This window comes from Lynx canadensis, chromosome C2 (genome assembly GCF_007474595.2).
Source record: "Lynx canadensis isolate LIC74 chromosome C2, mLynCan4.pri.v2, whole genome shotgun sequence".
Lineage (NCBI taxonomy): Eukaryota > Metazoa > Chordata > Mammalia > Carnivora > Felidae > Lynx > Lynx canadensis.
This window is the reverse complement of record NC_044311.2, coordinates 33784729-33802901: the sequence shown is the minus strand read 5'-3', so window position 1 is coordinate 33802901 and position 18173 is coordinate 33784729. Positions and strand designations below refer to the sequence as shown.

Genomic DNA, 18173 nt, shown 5'->3' with positions numbered 1-18173 from the left:
AACTGAGACTCCTAGAATATAATCTGCTTTAATTTCACAAACTCAATCATGAAAATACTTAAATACTTCATTTTTAACTTAATCTACTTGGATAAGAGGCAACCCTCAACTCTCAATAATTAAGACTCAAAATAGGACTTTACATGTTAAGAAAACACTTTAAGATAAATAGTAAATAAGTCCATGCCCAGATTTTGAAAATAAAATTTTAAAATGTGTAAGACTGTACAGTTTTTTTCTGTCTTAAATTGGGTATTTGGAAATTTGGCTCTGACACTTTATATAAGAGCATATGACAGTGCACAGTCTGCCTCTCTAGTTCTCAGTTTCCCCAATTAAAAAAAAATGGTAAGAATGAACTAAAGATTATCTACAGATTTCTTCCACAAAGACTCTGTAATTTTACACTCACACAAAGAGGGATTTTTTTTTCATAATTCAAAAACCAGAGCACAGTTATATTAAAAGGGATATGAAAAGTAGTCTTTATTTTTTCTGTGGTGAGTTTTTAATGTAATAAAATATTATTATAGCTCTTGTATAATATCAACAATTGCTATAAACATGCTTTGGTGGTCACAAGAAATGGAAGCAATTTAGCATTCATGCTTCTTTCTAATCAGGTACTGCACAGTTTATCCTTTTAAAGTATGGTCAAATCACAAGGACTTATTTGGGTCTGGATGATCTTTAAGGTTCCTTCTAACTACTAAATTCTATTCGTTTACTCTTCAAAGTAGATGGGAATGTCTGAAGACCGGGAGCCAAGAGGAGACCCTTCCAGAGAGAGTAAAGGAACTAAGTAAAGATCTATGGTACGAACAGCCTCATCTGGAAGTCCAAGGAAGCAAAACCATCTCTGGGGCATAGGAATGACAAAGGTTGTGAGGGGTTTTACAAAGACTGAGATACTCTGGGTTGGCTGAGGTTCATTTAGATGCCTCCCAAGATGATAAAATAGCCCAGGAAATCCACTAGATTTATTAAAATGCTTCTCAATCTTGACATAACAGAGTAAGGCTATTCAGTCATGGTTGCAGTGTCCTGGACCATAAGAATATTGTAAGTTGTTATTCAAGATTGAAATAATATAATGGCTTAGAGATCCTGGGTAACCATCTTTCATGGTACACCTTGTAAGTGTTACTGTCCACACAGGCTGTCTCCTGATTTTTAAAAAGGGCTTATTTGCTTTAGAGTTTTAGAGACAGAACACCAGTGCCTCGGAGCTATCCATGGTGCTTGACTCAGATGCAGCCCACCACTTACAACAATTGGTGCATTAGCCTTCCTACTAAATAGTACCATTAAGGATCTGTCTGACCCATCATCCACACAGTGGCCTGTGACAATCAGGCTAGTATCATGGGCCACTTGTAATCTCTGTCTATTCCACTTTGCCTGTGCCCAGACCCCCAAGTGCCTTACTTTGTCCCAGCATGGATCTCCAGCTAACCTACCCTTTTCTCCCAGGCCTGCTACTTCATCTGCTATACAAAACCCATCCTGTGGAGATGGTGTACTTATAGAAGATCACTGGCATACTCTGGGCAAAAGATTATGGTTCTTCCAAGCCAAGTCCCCACATGCCACATGATACTTTATATGAGTTTTAAAACCTTACTATTATTACAATTTTTACCATTCAAAAATGAATATAAATGACCTTTAAATTTTGCCATATATGTTTGTGATGGACTTTGGGATCAGTAAAAAAGAAAAAAAAAGGAAATATTACAAGACTGATGTGTGAGCTAGTTTCAGAGAATCATAAACCACTTGAAATTATGTGCTTCTTTAGACAGATGCAGGTTTTTCTGGGGAAGAGGGTGTTGATTCTCCTATCCTTAAAAGGTTAAGAACCACTGATCAATATGGTAATGATTCCCAAATAATGATCACCCCAGGTTTAAGCACTAGATTTTTATGTTTGTGATGTAACAAATATATTTGGTCTTTGCCCCAGTTCCTGGCACAAAGCTACTAAAATCCTTGGGATTCCTTAAGTGGTAAGAGTGTCTGTGGTTATTCATAAGGATCCCCCTTTGAGCACACCTGAGTTTATGCTAATGAACGATTAGGCTAGGGCCCCAAGAGAGCCTCAGGATGAGACTGGTAACCAGAGAGACCATATGATTACAGGGCTGGAACTTCTAGTCCTACCCAGCAATCTCTGGGAAGGGGGAAAATGGTGGTGGTGGTGGAGTGGCAGGGGGTGGCAGTCGGGGTGGGGGTGCTGGAGATTAAAGTTCTATAAAAACACTTGAATAAAATTTGATGAGCATCTGGGCTGGGGAATGCATCCATGTGCCAGGAAAGTGGCGTACCCCAATTACATGGGGACAGAAGTTACTGCATTTGGGACACATCTGGATCTTGCCCTATGTGCCTCATCATCTGGCTGTTCACCTGTATCCTTTATAATAAACTGGCAAACAAAAGTTAATATTTTCCTGAGCTTTGTGAACCATTCTAAAACCAAGGAGGGTTGAGGTGCCTGGGTGGCTCAGTAGGTTATGTGTCTGACTTTGGCTCAGGTCATGATCTTCTGGTTCGTGGGTTCGAGCCCAATGTTGGGCTCTGTGCTGACAGCTCAGAGCCTGGAGCCTGCTTCAGATTCTGTGTCTCCCTCACTCTCTGCCCCTCCCCCACTCACACTCTGTCTTTCTCAACAATGAATAAACGTTAAAATTTTTTTTTTTTTTTAAAGGAGGGTGTTGTAAGAACATCAGATTTATAGCTGGTTGGTCAGAGGCACAAAAAAACCTGGACTTGCAACTGGTGTCTCAGGTGGGGCAGTCTTGTAAGACTGAGCCTTTTACCTGCGGGATCTGACACTATTTTTAGGTAGGTAGTGTCAGAATTCAGTTAAATTGTACAACACCCAGCTGGTGTCCATAGAGAACTGGAGAATTGCCTGGTATAGAAAACACTCCAGAATATCCAACTGCCTATTGCACACCTCTAAAGAGATGTCCAGAAAAAAAAGCAAACTCAGCAGATCTAAAATGAAACTTATTTCTCCTCCATACTCCCCTAACATGTTCCTCTCCTAATCCTCAGTAGATGATACCACCTAATTGTAAAGGTAAAAGTCCTGTCAATCACGTTTGATTATAATCATGACTCTTTTCCTCACTTCCCTTACCTTATCATTCACCAACAACTTTTTGGAAGCCTAATAAATTCTTAAAATACTCCTGAAGCAAAAGAAACATGTGTTCTATAATAATTTTGCAGGTGGTAATGACCACGAAATATTAGTAGACCCTATACACTGTAAACTCTTCCTACTGCCTCCACAACTTTTCATTTTCATGAGGCAGCATAATACTCTTATCATTCCCCCTCCTCCAATAACTGTATTATGAATATACTGGAGAATGTAGCTAACTCGTTATTCTTCTAATTTTATAGAAGGAAGTCAAAACAGTTTTTCCTTTATCAAAGTGACAACTGGAGGCTGTTTCTACAAAACAACTCTTATTTGGAATTCCTTTCACTCCCATCTAAATAGTCCCAGGGATCATAGCACCACTGCTTAGTGAAGACCGCTGTTCTCTGGTTTCCAAAAGCTAACAAGACTTTTCCTTTGTCAATAACTCCCTATCTTTACCCAGAAGCCAATATTACAGATGGTACGGCAAAACAATCGCCAAATCAGAAATAAAAAAGATACAAGTCAAAACCACTGAAATTCCTGGCTCTTGGCACTATTTTAAAACTCTTAATGAAAATGGGAGGAGACAGGAAGGCTAGATCTCCAAGTGAAATAGAAAGACCCTACACAAAGGTGTTCTAACTCTTGGTTAAGTTCAAAAGACTTCTTGAGCACTCACTGAATTCAGGTGGCAATCTTTCCTTAAAGATACAAGATGCCCAGAAACATACAAATGAGCATCTGCATTCTTCATACATTGCCACTAAAGATTTAGAAGTTCATCCTGTTAAATTCCTTTTGGGACTGACCACCTTCTGACATACCCTGAGCTTTCTGGTGCTTTGTGGAGTGAATTAATGGCAAACTTCAAAATGTGCTGACCAGATTTTACTTTGCTTTTATTACTAAAAACCAAGAGAGGCCAAATTCATGCCTATAGTATAGCCAGGCTTACCTTCACATAAAAATCTTTCCTATTGTCAGTTGCCCATGTAAGAGAGCAAATCAATTGTTTATAATTATCAAGAACAGAACCAAATCAAGGAATACTCAGACTTGGGCTACCCTGTACACTTCTACCAGCCGTTGGTCAAGAAGGCATAATGGCACTAGGAAAACATTGTGAAGAAGACAACTAAAATAGATGCCTTAGCTGTCTATAGCAGCCTACAATGTTATTCAATGGCATTTTATTATCTTTCCTCTCAAATCATTACGAAGTGACCAAAATAAAATGCAATCATCCTCTTAACAGAGTCTTTCACAAAGCATAAATTTGCATTTCGGTTAAGTCCAATTACTAATTGGACTCAATTTTTAATTAAAAAAATTTTAAACAGGTCGTGTGTTTGGTGTTAGATCTAAAACTTCTTCACCAAGCCCAAGGTTCTGCAGATTTTCTCTTGTTTATTCTAAAAGTTTCATTTTATGTTTTACAATTAATGGTAATTATGTTTTATTTTAAAACAAAATTAATTATGTTTTACAATCTATGATCCATTTTGAATTAATTTCTGTATAAGGTTTGAAGTTGAGATCAAAGTTCATTTTTTAACCTATGGTTAAGAGGATGAAAAGATAGGGGCACCTGGGTGGCTTATTAAGTTAGGCATCTGACTTGTTAAGCTCAGGTCACGATCTCCATGGTTCATGAGTTCAAGCCCCGTATCGGGCTCTGTACAAACAGTGCAGAGCCTGTTTCAGATTCTTTCTCTCTGTTCCTCCCTAGCTCGTATGCGCACACACCTGCTCCCTCTTTCTCAAAATCAATAAACATTAAAAAAAAAAAAAAAAAAGGAAAATGAAAAGATAAACTACAGACTTGGGAGAAAATATCTGCAAAGCACCTATTTGACAAAGGACTTATATCTAGAATCTATAAAGAGCTTTCTAAACTCACCAGTCAAAAACCAGCCTGATTAAGAAGTGGGCAAAAAGGACATGAAGAAATATTTCACTAAAATATTTCTTCATATTTCAATAGAATATGGATGGCACATAATGAAAATATTTTTGACACTATTTGTCATTACACAAAAGCAAATTAAGACCATGACGAATTATCACTAGACATCTATTTATAACAGCTAAAACAAAAAATAACAATACCAAATGCTAGTAAGGGTGCAAAGAGTCTCTCGTACCTTACTGTTGGGAATGTAAAATTGTACATCCACTCTAGAAAAGTGTCAGTTTCTTTGAGAACATATATTTACTATACAACTTAGCAATTGCACTCCTGGGCATTAATCTCAGAGATACAAAAAGTTATGTCCACATAAAAACCTGAACATTGGGGCGCCTGGGTGGCTCAGTCAGTTGAGCGTCTGACTTCAGCTCAGGTCATGATCTCACAGTTTGTGAGTTCGAGCCCCATGTCGGGCTCTGTGCTGACAGCTCAGAGCCTGGAGCCTGCTTCAGATTCTGTGTCTCCTTCTCTCTCTGCCCCTCCCCAACTTGTGCTCTCTCTACGTCTCTCAAAAAATAAATAAATGTAAAAAAATAAGTAAAAACCTGAACATGATTGTTCACTGCAGGTTATAATAGTCCAAAACTGGAAATAACCAAAACGTCGAATAGGTTAGTAGCTAAACTGTGACATCCATACCATGGAATACTACTTAGCAGTAAAAAGGAACAAACTACTGTCACAACTTGGATCGATCTCAAGGGCATTATGTTGTATGACAAAAGCCAATTATTATAGAACATGACAAAATCACAGGTATGGAAATTAATGGTCACCAGAGGTTAGAGATAGCAGGCAGGGGGTGTGGGTAGGTGTGAGGTAGCAAAAGGGAGATTTTTGTGATGATAGACTAGTTCTGTATCTTGACTGTGGTAATGGCTACACTATATACATATGATAAAATGATACAGAACTAAACATATATCAGTATCAACTTCCTGGTTTTGATACTGTACTACAGTTATATAAAATGTAAACAATAGGGGAAACTGGGTAAAGTGTACACAGCATACTATCTCTGCAACTTCCGTGAATCTATACGTCAGAATTAAAAGTTTTAAACAATCCAATCAATGCAAAACCATCCAAGAGTTTGGGAAACATGGGAGAATTTATAAATTTGTTGCAAAGGGTGATGTTGTAATGCTAAGTGCAAACCAAAGATGGATAGGGATGATCATGGTGCACCCTAGAAAGACAACTGAAGGGGCGCCTGGGTGGCGCAGTCGGTTAAGCGTCCGACTTCAGCCAGGTCACGATCTCGCGGTCCGTGAGTTCGAGCCCCGCGTCGGGCTCTGTGCTGACCGCTCAGAGCCTGGAGCCTGTTTCCGATTCTGTGTCTCCCTCTCTCTCTGCCCCTCCCCCGTTCATGCTCTGTCTCTCTCTGTCCCAAAAATAAATAAACGTTGAAAAAAAAAATTTTTTTAAAAAAAAAGAAAGACAACTGAAGAGTTTGTTCAATTTCCCGAAACATAGTTCTACCATTTACTGAATGCCTATTATATGCAAGACATAGTGCTATAAATAGGAGTGGTCTTAAGAAAAAGAAAAGGTCAAGCATTTACCTCTGAATTAATTTACTAAGAAGACAAGATAGAACAATTGTTAAAAGCCCCAGGGCCTTTGCCCGGAACTTGCTCTTTTGTTTTTCTAGTTCGTTCTTAACCATCCTTGAACTTTTAGTTCATTGTCACTTCTTCAGAGAAATCCTCCCTACCTCTCCTCGATGTCCTCTACAATAGATCAGGTTCCCCTACCACATGCCCATACAGCACCCTATGTTTTTCATTCATAACACTAATCACCATTCACTATCAAAGAACTGTGTAATGATTTGGCATCTATTTTCCCCATTAGGGTAAATTTTCCTAAGGGCAGAGACAGGTCTGCAGCTCACCACTGCATTCCCAAACCCAATGCCATACCTAGCAAATGACAGAAGCTCAGAATATATTACATGAATAAAAGCATACTATGCTATAATTCATATGTACAAACAACCAGGAAGACATTAAGGGTTACTGGGTTTGGAAGAACCCAAGATCACTTCAATTTGAAAAAGCCAGTTTATATGGGACAGAAGGTTCATGCAGAGGATATGGAATCTTACATTTAAAGCTGAATAGGATTATCAGCCTTTCGGCAATAGGAACCCACTAAAGAACTGAAACAGGAAAGCAGTGTGTCCAATGTCTTCTATAGGAAAATTACTGTGGAGAATGGATTTGAACTGAAAGGGTAACGCCTAAGAGGCAGTAAGAATAGTTTTGAGGACATTGTAGTAATGCAGTCACAAAATGATATGAGAGGGTGGCCATGGGAACAGACAGATGTGTGAAACACTAAGAGCCAACAGACCTTAAGGACTGATTAGATAAACGGACATGGAAGGGGAAGGGCCAAAGATGATTCAAAAGGTTTAACGGTGAGTGATGAAATAAAGTACCATAAACAGAAATGCAAAGTGATAATTAAGTTCTCTTAGAAGGGAATGTGCGTTGTTAGAAATCTTAGGTAACATCCACACAATTGAAGATGTGACAACAGGTGGAGAAAAGTCAAGGTTGGCAATGTAATATGTGAGTTGATTACAGTTAAGGTTTTAAGAGTGAATGAGATCTCTCATAGAGAAGAAGGTATATAGGGCCTTGAATGAAACCCTTAAAGCCATTGAACTGCCCTTGCTTGAATTACGTTTATCAAGCCACGGAGTCATTTGGACCATGAGATCCCTGAGGGCATATCTGATCTCATCCTTGCATTCCCTAGACATATACACTACAGAGTGTTGTACATAACTGGTGCACAGTAAGCAGCCTATGAAAGAAATAAATTATTTTCAAGATAATTAGTGATTAGTATTTCCTGTTCCACCTGCACTATTTCAAAAGGTGGTGCCATAATGGGGTCTGATTTCCCAAGGCTCTATAACTGATGAACTGACAGACAAGACTTTGGAAACGGTGAAAAAACTTTAAAAATAAATAAATAAGCCCTTAATGAGATTAGAACTAAAGCAAATCCCCACTATGAGTAGGGAATACTCTTCAAGAAGTTTCTGCATAGGGGCGCCAAGGTGGCTCAGTTGAGCATCCGACTTCAGCTCAGATCATGATCTCACAGTTGATGGGTTTCAGGCCTGAGACAGGCTCTGCCCTTACAGCGTGGAGCCTGCTTGAAATTCTGTTTCCCTCTCTCTCTCTGCCCCTCCCCCATGCATGCTATCTCCGTCTCAAAAATAAACAAACATTTTTTTAAAAAACTAAACAGGAAATACTCTTTAGTGAGGGAGTGAAACAAATGAAAAATTTCCACTGTATGCACTACACAAGTTGACAATGCACAAAAACTAAAGAAGCTTCAGGTGAAATGAAGGCTAGAAAAGATAATTAAAGGGAATTAAGGGCAGTTGAGAGGCATACTTCAAAAAAAAAGAAAAAAAACATAATGATGGAGGGGTGCCTGGGTGGCTCAGTGGGTTAGGCTTCCAGCTCTTAATTTCAGCTCAGATCTCACCGTTAGTTGGCTTGAGGCCCTCGGCCAGCTCCGCACTGACAGCGTGGAGCCTGCTCAGGATTCCCTCTCCCTGCCTTGCCCCTGCTTGAGTGTGCATTCTCTCTTTCAAAATAAATAAATAAAATTTTTTTTCAAGTTTATTTATTTTTGAGACAGATAGCAGGGAAGGGGCAGAGAGAGACAGAGGATCTGAAGTGGGCTCACTGACAGAAGAGAGTCTGACCGGGGCTTGAACTCACCAACTATGAGATCATAACCTGAGCCAACGTCAGATGCTTAACCAACTGAGCCACACAGGCGCCACAAATAATGAATACGTAAAAAAGAAAAAAAAACATAATTAGGGAAAAGTCATTCACCTGCTCTCCCACAAAACATTCCTGGGTATTAGAGGTAGAGTAACAGGCTAATCTTATTCAGTGCTTAGATGAACAGTGTTTCCCCAAAATGCAGTATGAAATAAGGAAAAAGACTGCTAAAATTAGTCAAGGGACAAATTTGGTGACAGCCCTCCACCAAATTATCTAGGTTGCAGTATGCCACAAGGTTCCAACCCTCAATCATAGCAAAGATCCTAAGTGCTTCCAGATAGGCCAGTGTCTCTGAGGGAGAAGTCAGAGAAGAATAAAGAAACCAGTTGGGGTCACAGATTCTAGGAACCTGACAAGCCAAGTAATCTGTAATTCAACCACCCTCTCAATATCAGCTTCCACAAGTCTAAAAGATAGCCAACCATTCTTTGCCTATTTCCAACAGCAGCAAATGGACCATTGGTAAAGTGACTATTCTGAGTTGGACAGCTCTAAATTGTAAAACCCTTTGAAGTTATCCCTCAGCAACTTTCACTCCCGGTCCTGGTTCTCAAGAGCAACACAGTGAAAGGTGAAAGTTGTATTTTGGATTTTAACTTGAAAAAATAAAAACAAACAAACAAAAAAACAAAAAAACCCCTAACAACTAGGTATTACTTCCTGGCGGATCAATACGTTTCCTTCTTCCAATAGTATGAAAGTTTTATCCCCCCCCCCCAAGTTTGACTCCCCTTTAAGGAAAAAGTAATGCCAGGCACAGGTTCCTCTACACCCTGAGCTGCGACCTCCAAAGCAAAGCGGAGAAAAGGGGCTTAGGCAACTACATAAGCTAGAATATGTTGCAGCTGGTATGAAATCCCCGTTGCCAAGAAGCAAGCAGCTCTAGCCCGTGCCGGGACGCGACAGAAGCCAAACAGACCTGGCCTGGCCGTTCTCAGGCTATGGGGGCCAAGGTGCCTGCACCTCCTCTAGCCAAAGCCACGGGGGGCTAAATGGGCGCTTGTTCCCAGGCCAGCGGCAAGCCGGGCGCCTCACAGGGTAGAGCGCTCGGCCCCGGAGAAGCGGCAAGCTGAGAGGAAGGCTCAGTGAAGCACCTGGCAAAGACCAAGCCGCGCCACCGGGCCAGCAGCCCGTACGCCCAACCACCCTGTCCGCCAGAGGCCACCTGAGAAACGGCAGCGGTGGGAGCTCCCGGAGTTGGAGACGTTTCTGGCTTGGTCGGGGTCCGGTCTATTCCGCCCGCCCACCCTCTCTCTCCGCGGCCCAAAGATAAGCCGGGAAGCCACCCCAAGGAGTGGTGTCCAGGAGGCACTCCGCGTTTGGGGTGAATGCTGCGGGCCGGCCCGAGCTCTCGAGCTGGCGGGCGGCTGCGGCGGTCACTCACCGAGAGGACGCTCATGCGGATTGGGGTCTCCAACAGGCACGCCATCTTGAGCCTTCCCACCCGGCTGCGGCCGGTGCCGGCGCGGGGGCCGGCACTTTCGACAGGGAACTATTAGGCCAACGACAGGCGCCTTCTGCAGAAAGTCAGGTAGGTAGACGAGAACGTACCACGCTCTAGGCACAGTTAAAGTACAGCCAGGGCCTGCGGAAGGGAGAGGCAAAGAAAACCGCGCCAGGGGCCTCCCCTCGAATCGTCCTCTCAGAAACAGCAGCTACTCTCAGCCTGGGTTAGAGGTGGGAGCAGGCAGCACTTTCCGCATGCGCAAAGAAGATCTGCCAGCCCCACCTGCCGCTCGCGGTGGGCGGAGCCACAGGGGCGGGGCCTCGCTCTGGCGCTGCAAACTTCGCGGTTGATTCGTTACAACGCGGGAGCTCTCGTATTCATATTCTGATAAACTACTTTGTGTAGTCACGTACGTAATTTGAAGTTCACATTCACATTCATTATCTCACTCCTTTGCACCAGACTTCTAGCGTTGTTATTATCGCCATTTTACACATGGAGGGACTGTGGTCTCAGAACCAGGTCTTCGGCGTAATCTACCCGACCCGTTTATTCTGGTGTGATGTTAAAAGATACTCTAGAACCAGAACGCCTGGGTTTAATCTTTGCTATTTATCATCTGCATTATCTCCAGCAAGTTACTTAACCTCCCTATGCTTCAGCTTTCTCTTCTGTAAAATAAGAGTTATGAGGTCGGACAACTAAAGCTTTTTCAACATGCCTTCAATGTAGAAAGTGTTATATATGTGTTAGTATTTCCCCAGCCTCTGAGTCAAATAGAAAAAAAAAAAAAATGGGGACAAATATCTGAAGAATTAACACTAAAATTCTTCAAATAAAAATTAAAAATTCTCCAAATAAAAATATGCTTCTAATTATATTTTCTGATTAGTTCAGTTTTCCCACTCCGCTCATGTGTGTGTGTCTACAAAACTGCCCTCGACTTGACAGTTTTCACCTTCCTGCTGCCTGTAACCAGTAAGGTTTTCATAGAATGGTTGCAATGAGCCTTTTTCATTACTTTTCTTTTTTCCATTTTTATAGCCACTCCCTCATTCAAGCTGTTACTACCTCTCCCCTGGACTAGAGCAATAGCCTTCCGACTGATCTTGTAGCCTCTAGCCTTTTCACTTTGCTCCTCGCTGCTTTCCTATCTTCTTCCTGTTTAGGTATCCCCCTTTTTTAGAAAGTTCCCCTTAAGCCAAAGTTCCCCTTTGCTTTCAGAAAAACCCTACATTAGAACCTACTTTTGCTAACCAAAGAAATCCAAAGAGGATGTTCACTTTTATGAAAAAAGGTAGTAAGTAAAAATAGAAGTCAGAGTTTGTTTTTGCAGGGCCCTAATAAAGGCAGCCCTCAACCCTAGACAGCAGGGGAGAGTGGCATCCCCAAGCTCTTTCCCCCAGGAACTACACTGAATATCTCAGTATCAAAGCCCATAATTTTGAACTGCGTCTGTGAGCATTTGTGCTTTATCTGCATTTGTTTTGTGCATCTGTTAGCAAGATAGGCACCCTCTGCAGAAAGGCCAACAGAAACCAAACAGACCTGGCCTGGCACTATCAGGCTGTGGGAGCCTGAGAAAGGTATCAGAAATGCCTAAGAGAGGTTGTTTTTCAGGTCTGGGAATGCTCAAAAATGTTTCCATATAAATTAATGTTAATTGCTTCTTTATGCCATTTTGACTTAGAAAATTTTAATAAGAACACTTTAATTTTGGATAGAGGGGGAAATCTGTATTTGGTTTCCCAATTTATTGTAGCCCTAATCATCCTTGTTCATGGTTTTGTGTTTCCAAAGAATCTGTTGAGTTTCTGGAAAGCAGGAATTTCGTTTTAGACTTTTCCTTTTGTAATATTTCCCAAACTTCAGTAATCAGTATACCACCCATGCAATCTTTGTCAATCTGCACCAAGATGTTATTATTCACTCAATATTTTTCTTTAAGGTCAGTTTCAATTCATTAAATAGTTTTAGCTTCATCCTAAACCATAATACTCTGTAAAATCAAATTTTTTTGCTACTTATTTTATTCTAGTCCTTATTAACATAATAACTACAAAAAAGTATAAATGTCCATCCACCACCTAAAATCATGTCATATACTACATACCACTGCAGAGCAGAGCATAACCCTTGCACAGAGCATACAAAAGTATCAATTGAATTTTCAGCTGATATTTGTATCATATACAGTTGTGATAGCTGTGTATTATTCATGCTTCATCCATTAACTTAAGTAATATATCCTCCAGGAAGCCCCTTCCCCAGGTATCAGTTAAGTGACCCCTCCCCCATGCTTTTATGCATCACTGTTCTTGCCACTAGCATAGCATCTCCAACAATATATTGTAATTTTTTGTGATTGTTTACTTATTTGTCTCCCCATTATGCACTTCGGGCAGGTATTAGAAATTTTATCTACTAGGTCTTTTATCTCACTACCTAGCATAGAATAGTCACTTAGTAAATGCTTAGTGAATGAATTTTTACTTAGTTTGAACACTAAGGACAAATCCTGGGACGGTGATTTGGGTACAGGTAGTTTATTCAGGAAGTGTTTCCAGAGAACAGGATTGATGGGTCAGGCAGAGTAAGAAAAGAAAGAAGGAAAAGTCAATATAAGGATCCATTATTGAAGTCGCTGCTTACTCCTTGAGGAATTCTGAAAAACATACAGAATGCTCCCCTGGATTTCCCTCTTGAGGTTGGAGCATTTATCCACCACTTCCCATCCTGTATTGGTTGAGGGCTTCCCTGGGCTGTTAACTGTCCTGGATTTCACAGAACAGTGAGGTCTTCCTTAACCTGGTATAGAAAAGCAGAATCTGTGGGCTTACTTTTGGGGTGAGATACAAACAGTATTAATCTGAGCTTGCAGCAAAACCATCATTACAACTGTGGCTGAAATCAAAGTGGAGAGAAGCTAGGGAATGTGATTCAAACATGCAACACCTTTGCTACTCAGGCTTTCCTATTGTTTTCCAGAAGACTGGCGTGGCCAATTTATGGGAAGGAAGTGTTGATTAGCAAACCTCTAAGCTTGAGGACCAGGAATCTCATTTCTAGTTCAAATTTTGCTGCTAAATAACCTTAGGTACACTCGTCAAAGCCAATTAATGAGTAGAAACTGAGGGGTAATAAGAAATTTCGATTTAGCTTCCACATAACAGCAACAACAAAACAGGTAACTTGGGCACTGTGGTGAGGAGAGGGAAATATCCACACTGACTTACCTACAAACAGGAATGAAATTTTCCTCATTCTCCCATAGCTCTTATCTCAGAGAAGAATTAATTTTGGAAAAAATAATGACAACAAAGTGTGAATTTAATAAACAAAAATAGAAATACAAAATAAAAAGTAACCAGAAGGAAATCTGAAAAGGATTTATAAATATCTAAGTACAACTGCCAGGATAGAGAAAGACATATTTTTGAAAGTAGAAGCAAACCTATGCAAAAAGAGGAAAGCATTAAGTATAGCAAGATAGATGTAAAACAAAAAGTGGCCTCAGAAGGAATTTAGAAGAACCTTTAAGAAAGATTTGAAAACAGAGGAGATTCTTTAATTGGATCAAAAAGAGAAGATGTATTGGGGGTCTGGGTGACTCAGTCGGTTGAGGGTCCGACTTGGGCTCAGGTCCTAATCTTACAGGTTGTGGGTTCAAGCCCTGTGTGGAGCTCTATGCTGACTACTCAGCCTGGAGCCTGCTTTGGATTCTGATTCCCTCTTTCTCTGCCCCTCCCCCATTCATGCTCTGTCTCTCTCTGTCTCAAAAATAAATTAAAAAAAAAAAAAGTTGAAAAAAAATTAAAAAAAAAATGTTCTTTTTATAACCAAATTATGGTTCTAGAATTCCAACTGACAAATATAGAAAAAAATGGTGGAATTTGAAAGCTACCACATGACAGCCATATGAGTTAAAATTGTTTGAAGCAAGAATCATCAATGGGTGCTTAAACTAATTGGGGAAAACATAATGAAAAACAGGATATTCAGTCTCAAAGTATCTTCCCACAAGTTGCTCATGATAGTAGAGAAACTTGGTAGACATCAGTTCATTCAAGGGACCGAAATTAATATCATCACTAATGGGATAAATAGACACCATGATAAGATGCACTAATAAGGATACAACATCACTTCCATGGTATTCCTGCCAAAAATGTATGAGTGTAATCATGAGGAATCATCAGACAAACCCTAATTGAGGGACATTCCACAAAACAACACACCCACATCTTTTAAAATTGTCTCGAAAGACAAAGAAAAGCTAAATAATTGTTCTAGATTAAAGAAAAGTAAAGTGACATGACAACCAAATGCAATTTGTGATCTGGAATTAAATTCTGGATGAGGAAAAAAAAAACCAGAACACGTTTCCCCCTCTTGCTACAAAGGATATCAATGGGAAATTTGGCAAGATTTGAACAAAATCTGTAGATGATGTATCATTGCTAACGTTCTGACTTTGAGTATTGTACTTTTGTTACAAAGAGAATGCCCTTGTTCTCAGGAAATAAATACACAGTGAGGAATTTAAATGTAAAAAAATTGAGTAGCTATGGATTAAGCAATTATTTTTCTTTAACAATGAAAAAGGAACTCATTTAGAGAATAATGTTTTTAAATGTATTTATTTTGGGGGCACCTGTGTGGCTTGGTCCGTTGGGCATCCAACTCTTGATTTTGGATAGGGTCATGATCTCACAGTTCGTGAGATTGAGCCCTGAGTAGGGCTCTGTGCTGACAGCACAGAACCTGCTTGGGATTCTCTCACTCCCCCTTCCCTGCTCGTGTACTCTCTCTCTCCCTCAAAAATAAAAAAATAAATATCGGTAACAAAAAGACACCTCCACCCTGAACGATGGCGACCATGTTAGGCAGATGTGTTTGAAAATGAAGATGTGAATGTAACAAGTAAGTCTGATCTTTTTACCATTTACAATACATGAATGGAAACTGGAAGTTATCCAAACTTGTAAACAAGAGATATTACTTAGTGGTTTTTTTTTTAATGAAATCAGGAAGTCCAATGAAGTGTATGACAAATTTAAGATTCAGAGGCTAGAAACACCACAGAACTTTTATTCTTTTGTGGTGTTTGTGTCTCTTCAGTTTAGTTTTACCACCACAGACCTGCTCCCTTCTTAGTTTTCTAATTGAGTGTGCTGCCACCAGGTGGTGGTAAATGCCATAATCATCTAGTTCAATTACAAGATAGAGATAGCAAGGATGGATGTTTTTCTTGATGTTTGTCATGTTTTATTTATAAACAGACTTGAGGGGCACCTGGTGGCTCATTCAATTAAGTGTCTGACTTTGTCTCAGGTCATGATCTTGCTATTCGTGGGTTCGAGCCCCATGTTGGGCTCTGGGCTGACAGCTCAGAGCCTGGAGCCTGCTTTGGACTGTTTGTCTCCCTCTCTGCCCCTCCCTTGCTCACACTCTGTCTCTGTCTCTCTCTGTTTCAAAAATAAACATTAAAAAAATTATAAACAGATTTGAGAACTCATTGCCCAGATATCTCCATAGCTCACTCCCTTACATCACAAAGTCTTCTACTCCATCTTGCCCTATCAACATGGTCTTCCAGAACCACACTATATTCACGAAGTACCGTACTCCCCACCTCAGCATTTCCTATCCCCTCAAGCTGCTCTATTTTTAATCATCCATCATTTAAACATGGTTCTTCCTGTGTTCTTTATTTTTATCCAACTCATTTGTCTGGATTTCATTTTCAAATAATTTTTTTTTTCTTCAAAAGGGGCCCCCATGGTATCGTTTCCTTGGAGTTCTTTTATGGTTGAAAACATCTGTTTGTTGCCTTTCACTTGAATGACACCTTGGCTGGTATAACACATAGGAAAATAGAACCGATTCTAGGTCTTTTAAGCAAAAAGATCACAACGTTTTTGGAAGGGCTAAAAATGCATGGGGGGTGGGGGAGGAAACATATCTTACTTCAGATCAGGAACAGTAGGAAGTTCACTAGCACTGAAGGAGCTTGAGGTGCTGAGCTACCACTGCCATGGCTAGAGCCAGAAGACAATAGAAAGAGTTTTTACTTTTCTTCACCCTTCTAATTTCACTCAGATGTTCTCATTTGCAAAATGGAATCCAGACCTCAGCTGGCAAAGGAGTCTAAGAAATATAGTTTCTTAGTTCTAGCCCCTGCAATACGTGGATGGGTAGAAACTAAAGATACACAGAGAGCAGGGAAAGTGCATATATATATATAATATACCTATCATACACAATATATGTTATACATATGAGTAAGTGGCAGAAATGGTGTTCCTTTATTCCTAAATATATCTATATCTGTATCCATATCTCTAACTATAATATGTAAGTTTCCTAAAAACAAAGAATTTCCTTATACAGCCACAGTAAAATTATCAAAACCAGGAAATTAATTCTGATGCAAGACTATTGAATTTACAGACCGTATTTATATTTTGCCAATTGACCTGCTAATATGTTTTATAGCACCATATTTATGAATTCAGTCTTTAATTTTTAATCTCTCTCAGTTTGTCCTTTATTTCATGAGCATATTTTTTAAAAAGACAAACCAGTTATTTTTCAATTGTCTTTCTCAATTTCAATTTGTCTGCTATTTTTATTTTTTAATGATTTTTTTAATGTTTATTTTTGAAAGAGAGACAGCGTGAGCGGGGAAGGGGCAGAGAGAGAGGGAGACCCAGAATCTGAAGCAAGCTCCAGGCTCCAAGCTGTTACCACAGAGCCTGATGCAGGGCTTGAACCCACGAACCATGAGATTGGACCTGAGCCAAAGTTGGACGCTTAACCGACTGAGCCACCCACGCGCCCCTGTCCGCTATTTTTCAAGATTAGATTCAGGTTATGCATTTTTAGCAGGAATATCACAGAAATAATATATGTCCTATCAGGAGGCACTTGATGTAGATTGGTTCATTCCTAATGAGATTAACTTTGATCATTCTGTTAAAGTGACGTCTGCCAGATTTCTCTAGTGTAAAATTCTTATTTTTGTTTGTATTATAATGAGTATGTTTTGGAAAGATACTTTGAGACTATATAAGTAGTCTCAAATAATAGATACATTGAAACTATGTAAGTATCCCATTACTCTCTAAAGTTTTACCCAGTGGTTTTAGCATCCATTGAAGATTCTTGCTTGAAAAGATAATAATGAGGATAATGTAATGCTTTCTTATGTAAAATCCCTATTTCCCCAATTACTTATTTATATTGATATAGAACACAGTTGACCCTTGAACGACACAGGTTTGAATTGTGTGGGTCCACTTACACATGGATTTTTTTCACAGTACAGTACTGTAAATATGTTTTCTCTTCCTTATGATTTTCTTAATGTTTTCTTTTCTCTAGTCTACTTATTGTAAGAATATACTATGCAATACATGTAAAACACAAAATATGTGTTAATTAACTGTTTATGTTATCAGTAAGTCTTCCAGTCAACAGTAGGCTCTTAGCAGTTAAGTTTTAGGGGGATCAAAAGTTATACATGGGTTTTTCACTGTGCAGGAGTCTCTGCCCCTAACCCCCACATTGTTCAAGGGTCAACTGTAATAGATTCCTACTTTATTCAGTGGCCTATAGTCTGTTACTATGATTTTGCATTTTCATGCTGACATTGTTTCAGATTTGGCCAGTGGCAAAACTTCAATTGATGTCTCGTGATATCTGAGATTCTTTGAACACATCCTTGCTTTCTTGCACAAGATGATCCATTCTCATTTTGTACCTTTT

The 18173-nt window shown here is 39.8% G+C and overlaps 1 protein-coding gene across 3 annotated transcripts in view; it reads right to left on the bottom strand.

Moving 5' to 3' along the window:
- The window catches only part of ARMC8 (armadillo repeat containing 8), a 108070-nt gene extending 97443 nt beyond the window's left edge, over positions 1-10627 (bottom strand). For all 3 annotated transcript variants that reach the window (XM_030329424.1, XM_030329422.1, XM_030329423.1), the window contains exon 1: positions 10341-10627. In XM_030329424.1, the coding sequence (XP_030185284.1) occupies positions 10341-10385 (45 nt within the window). In that variant the 5' untranslated portion in view covers positions 10386-10627. The remainder of the gene's footprint in view (positions 1-10340) is intronic.
- Between the last annotated feature and the right edge of the window lie 7546 nt (positions 10628-18173).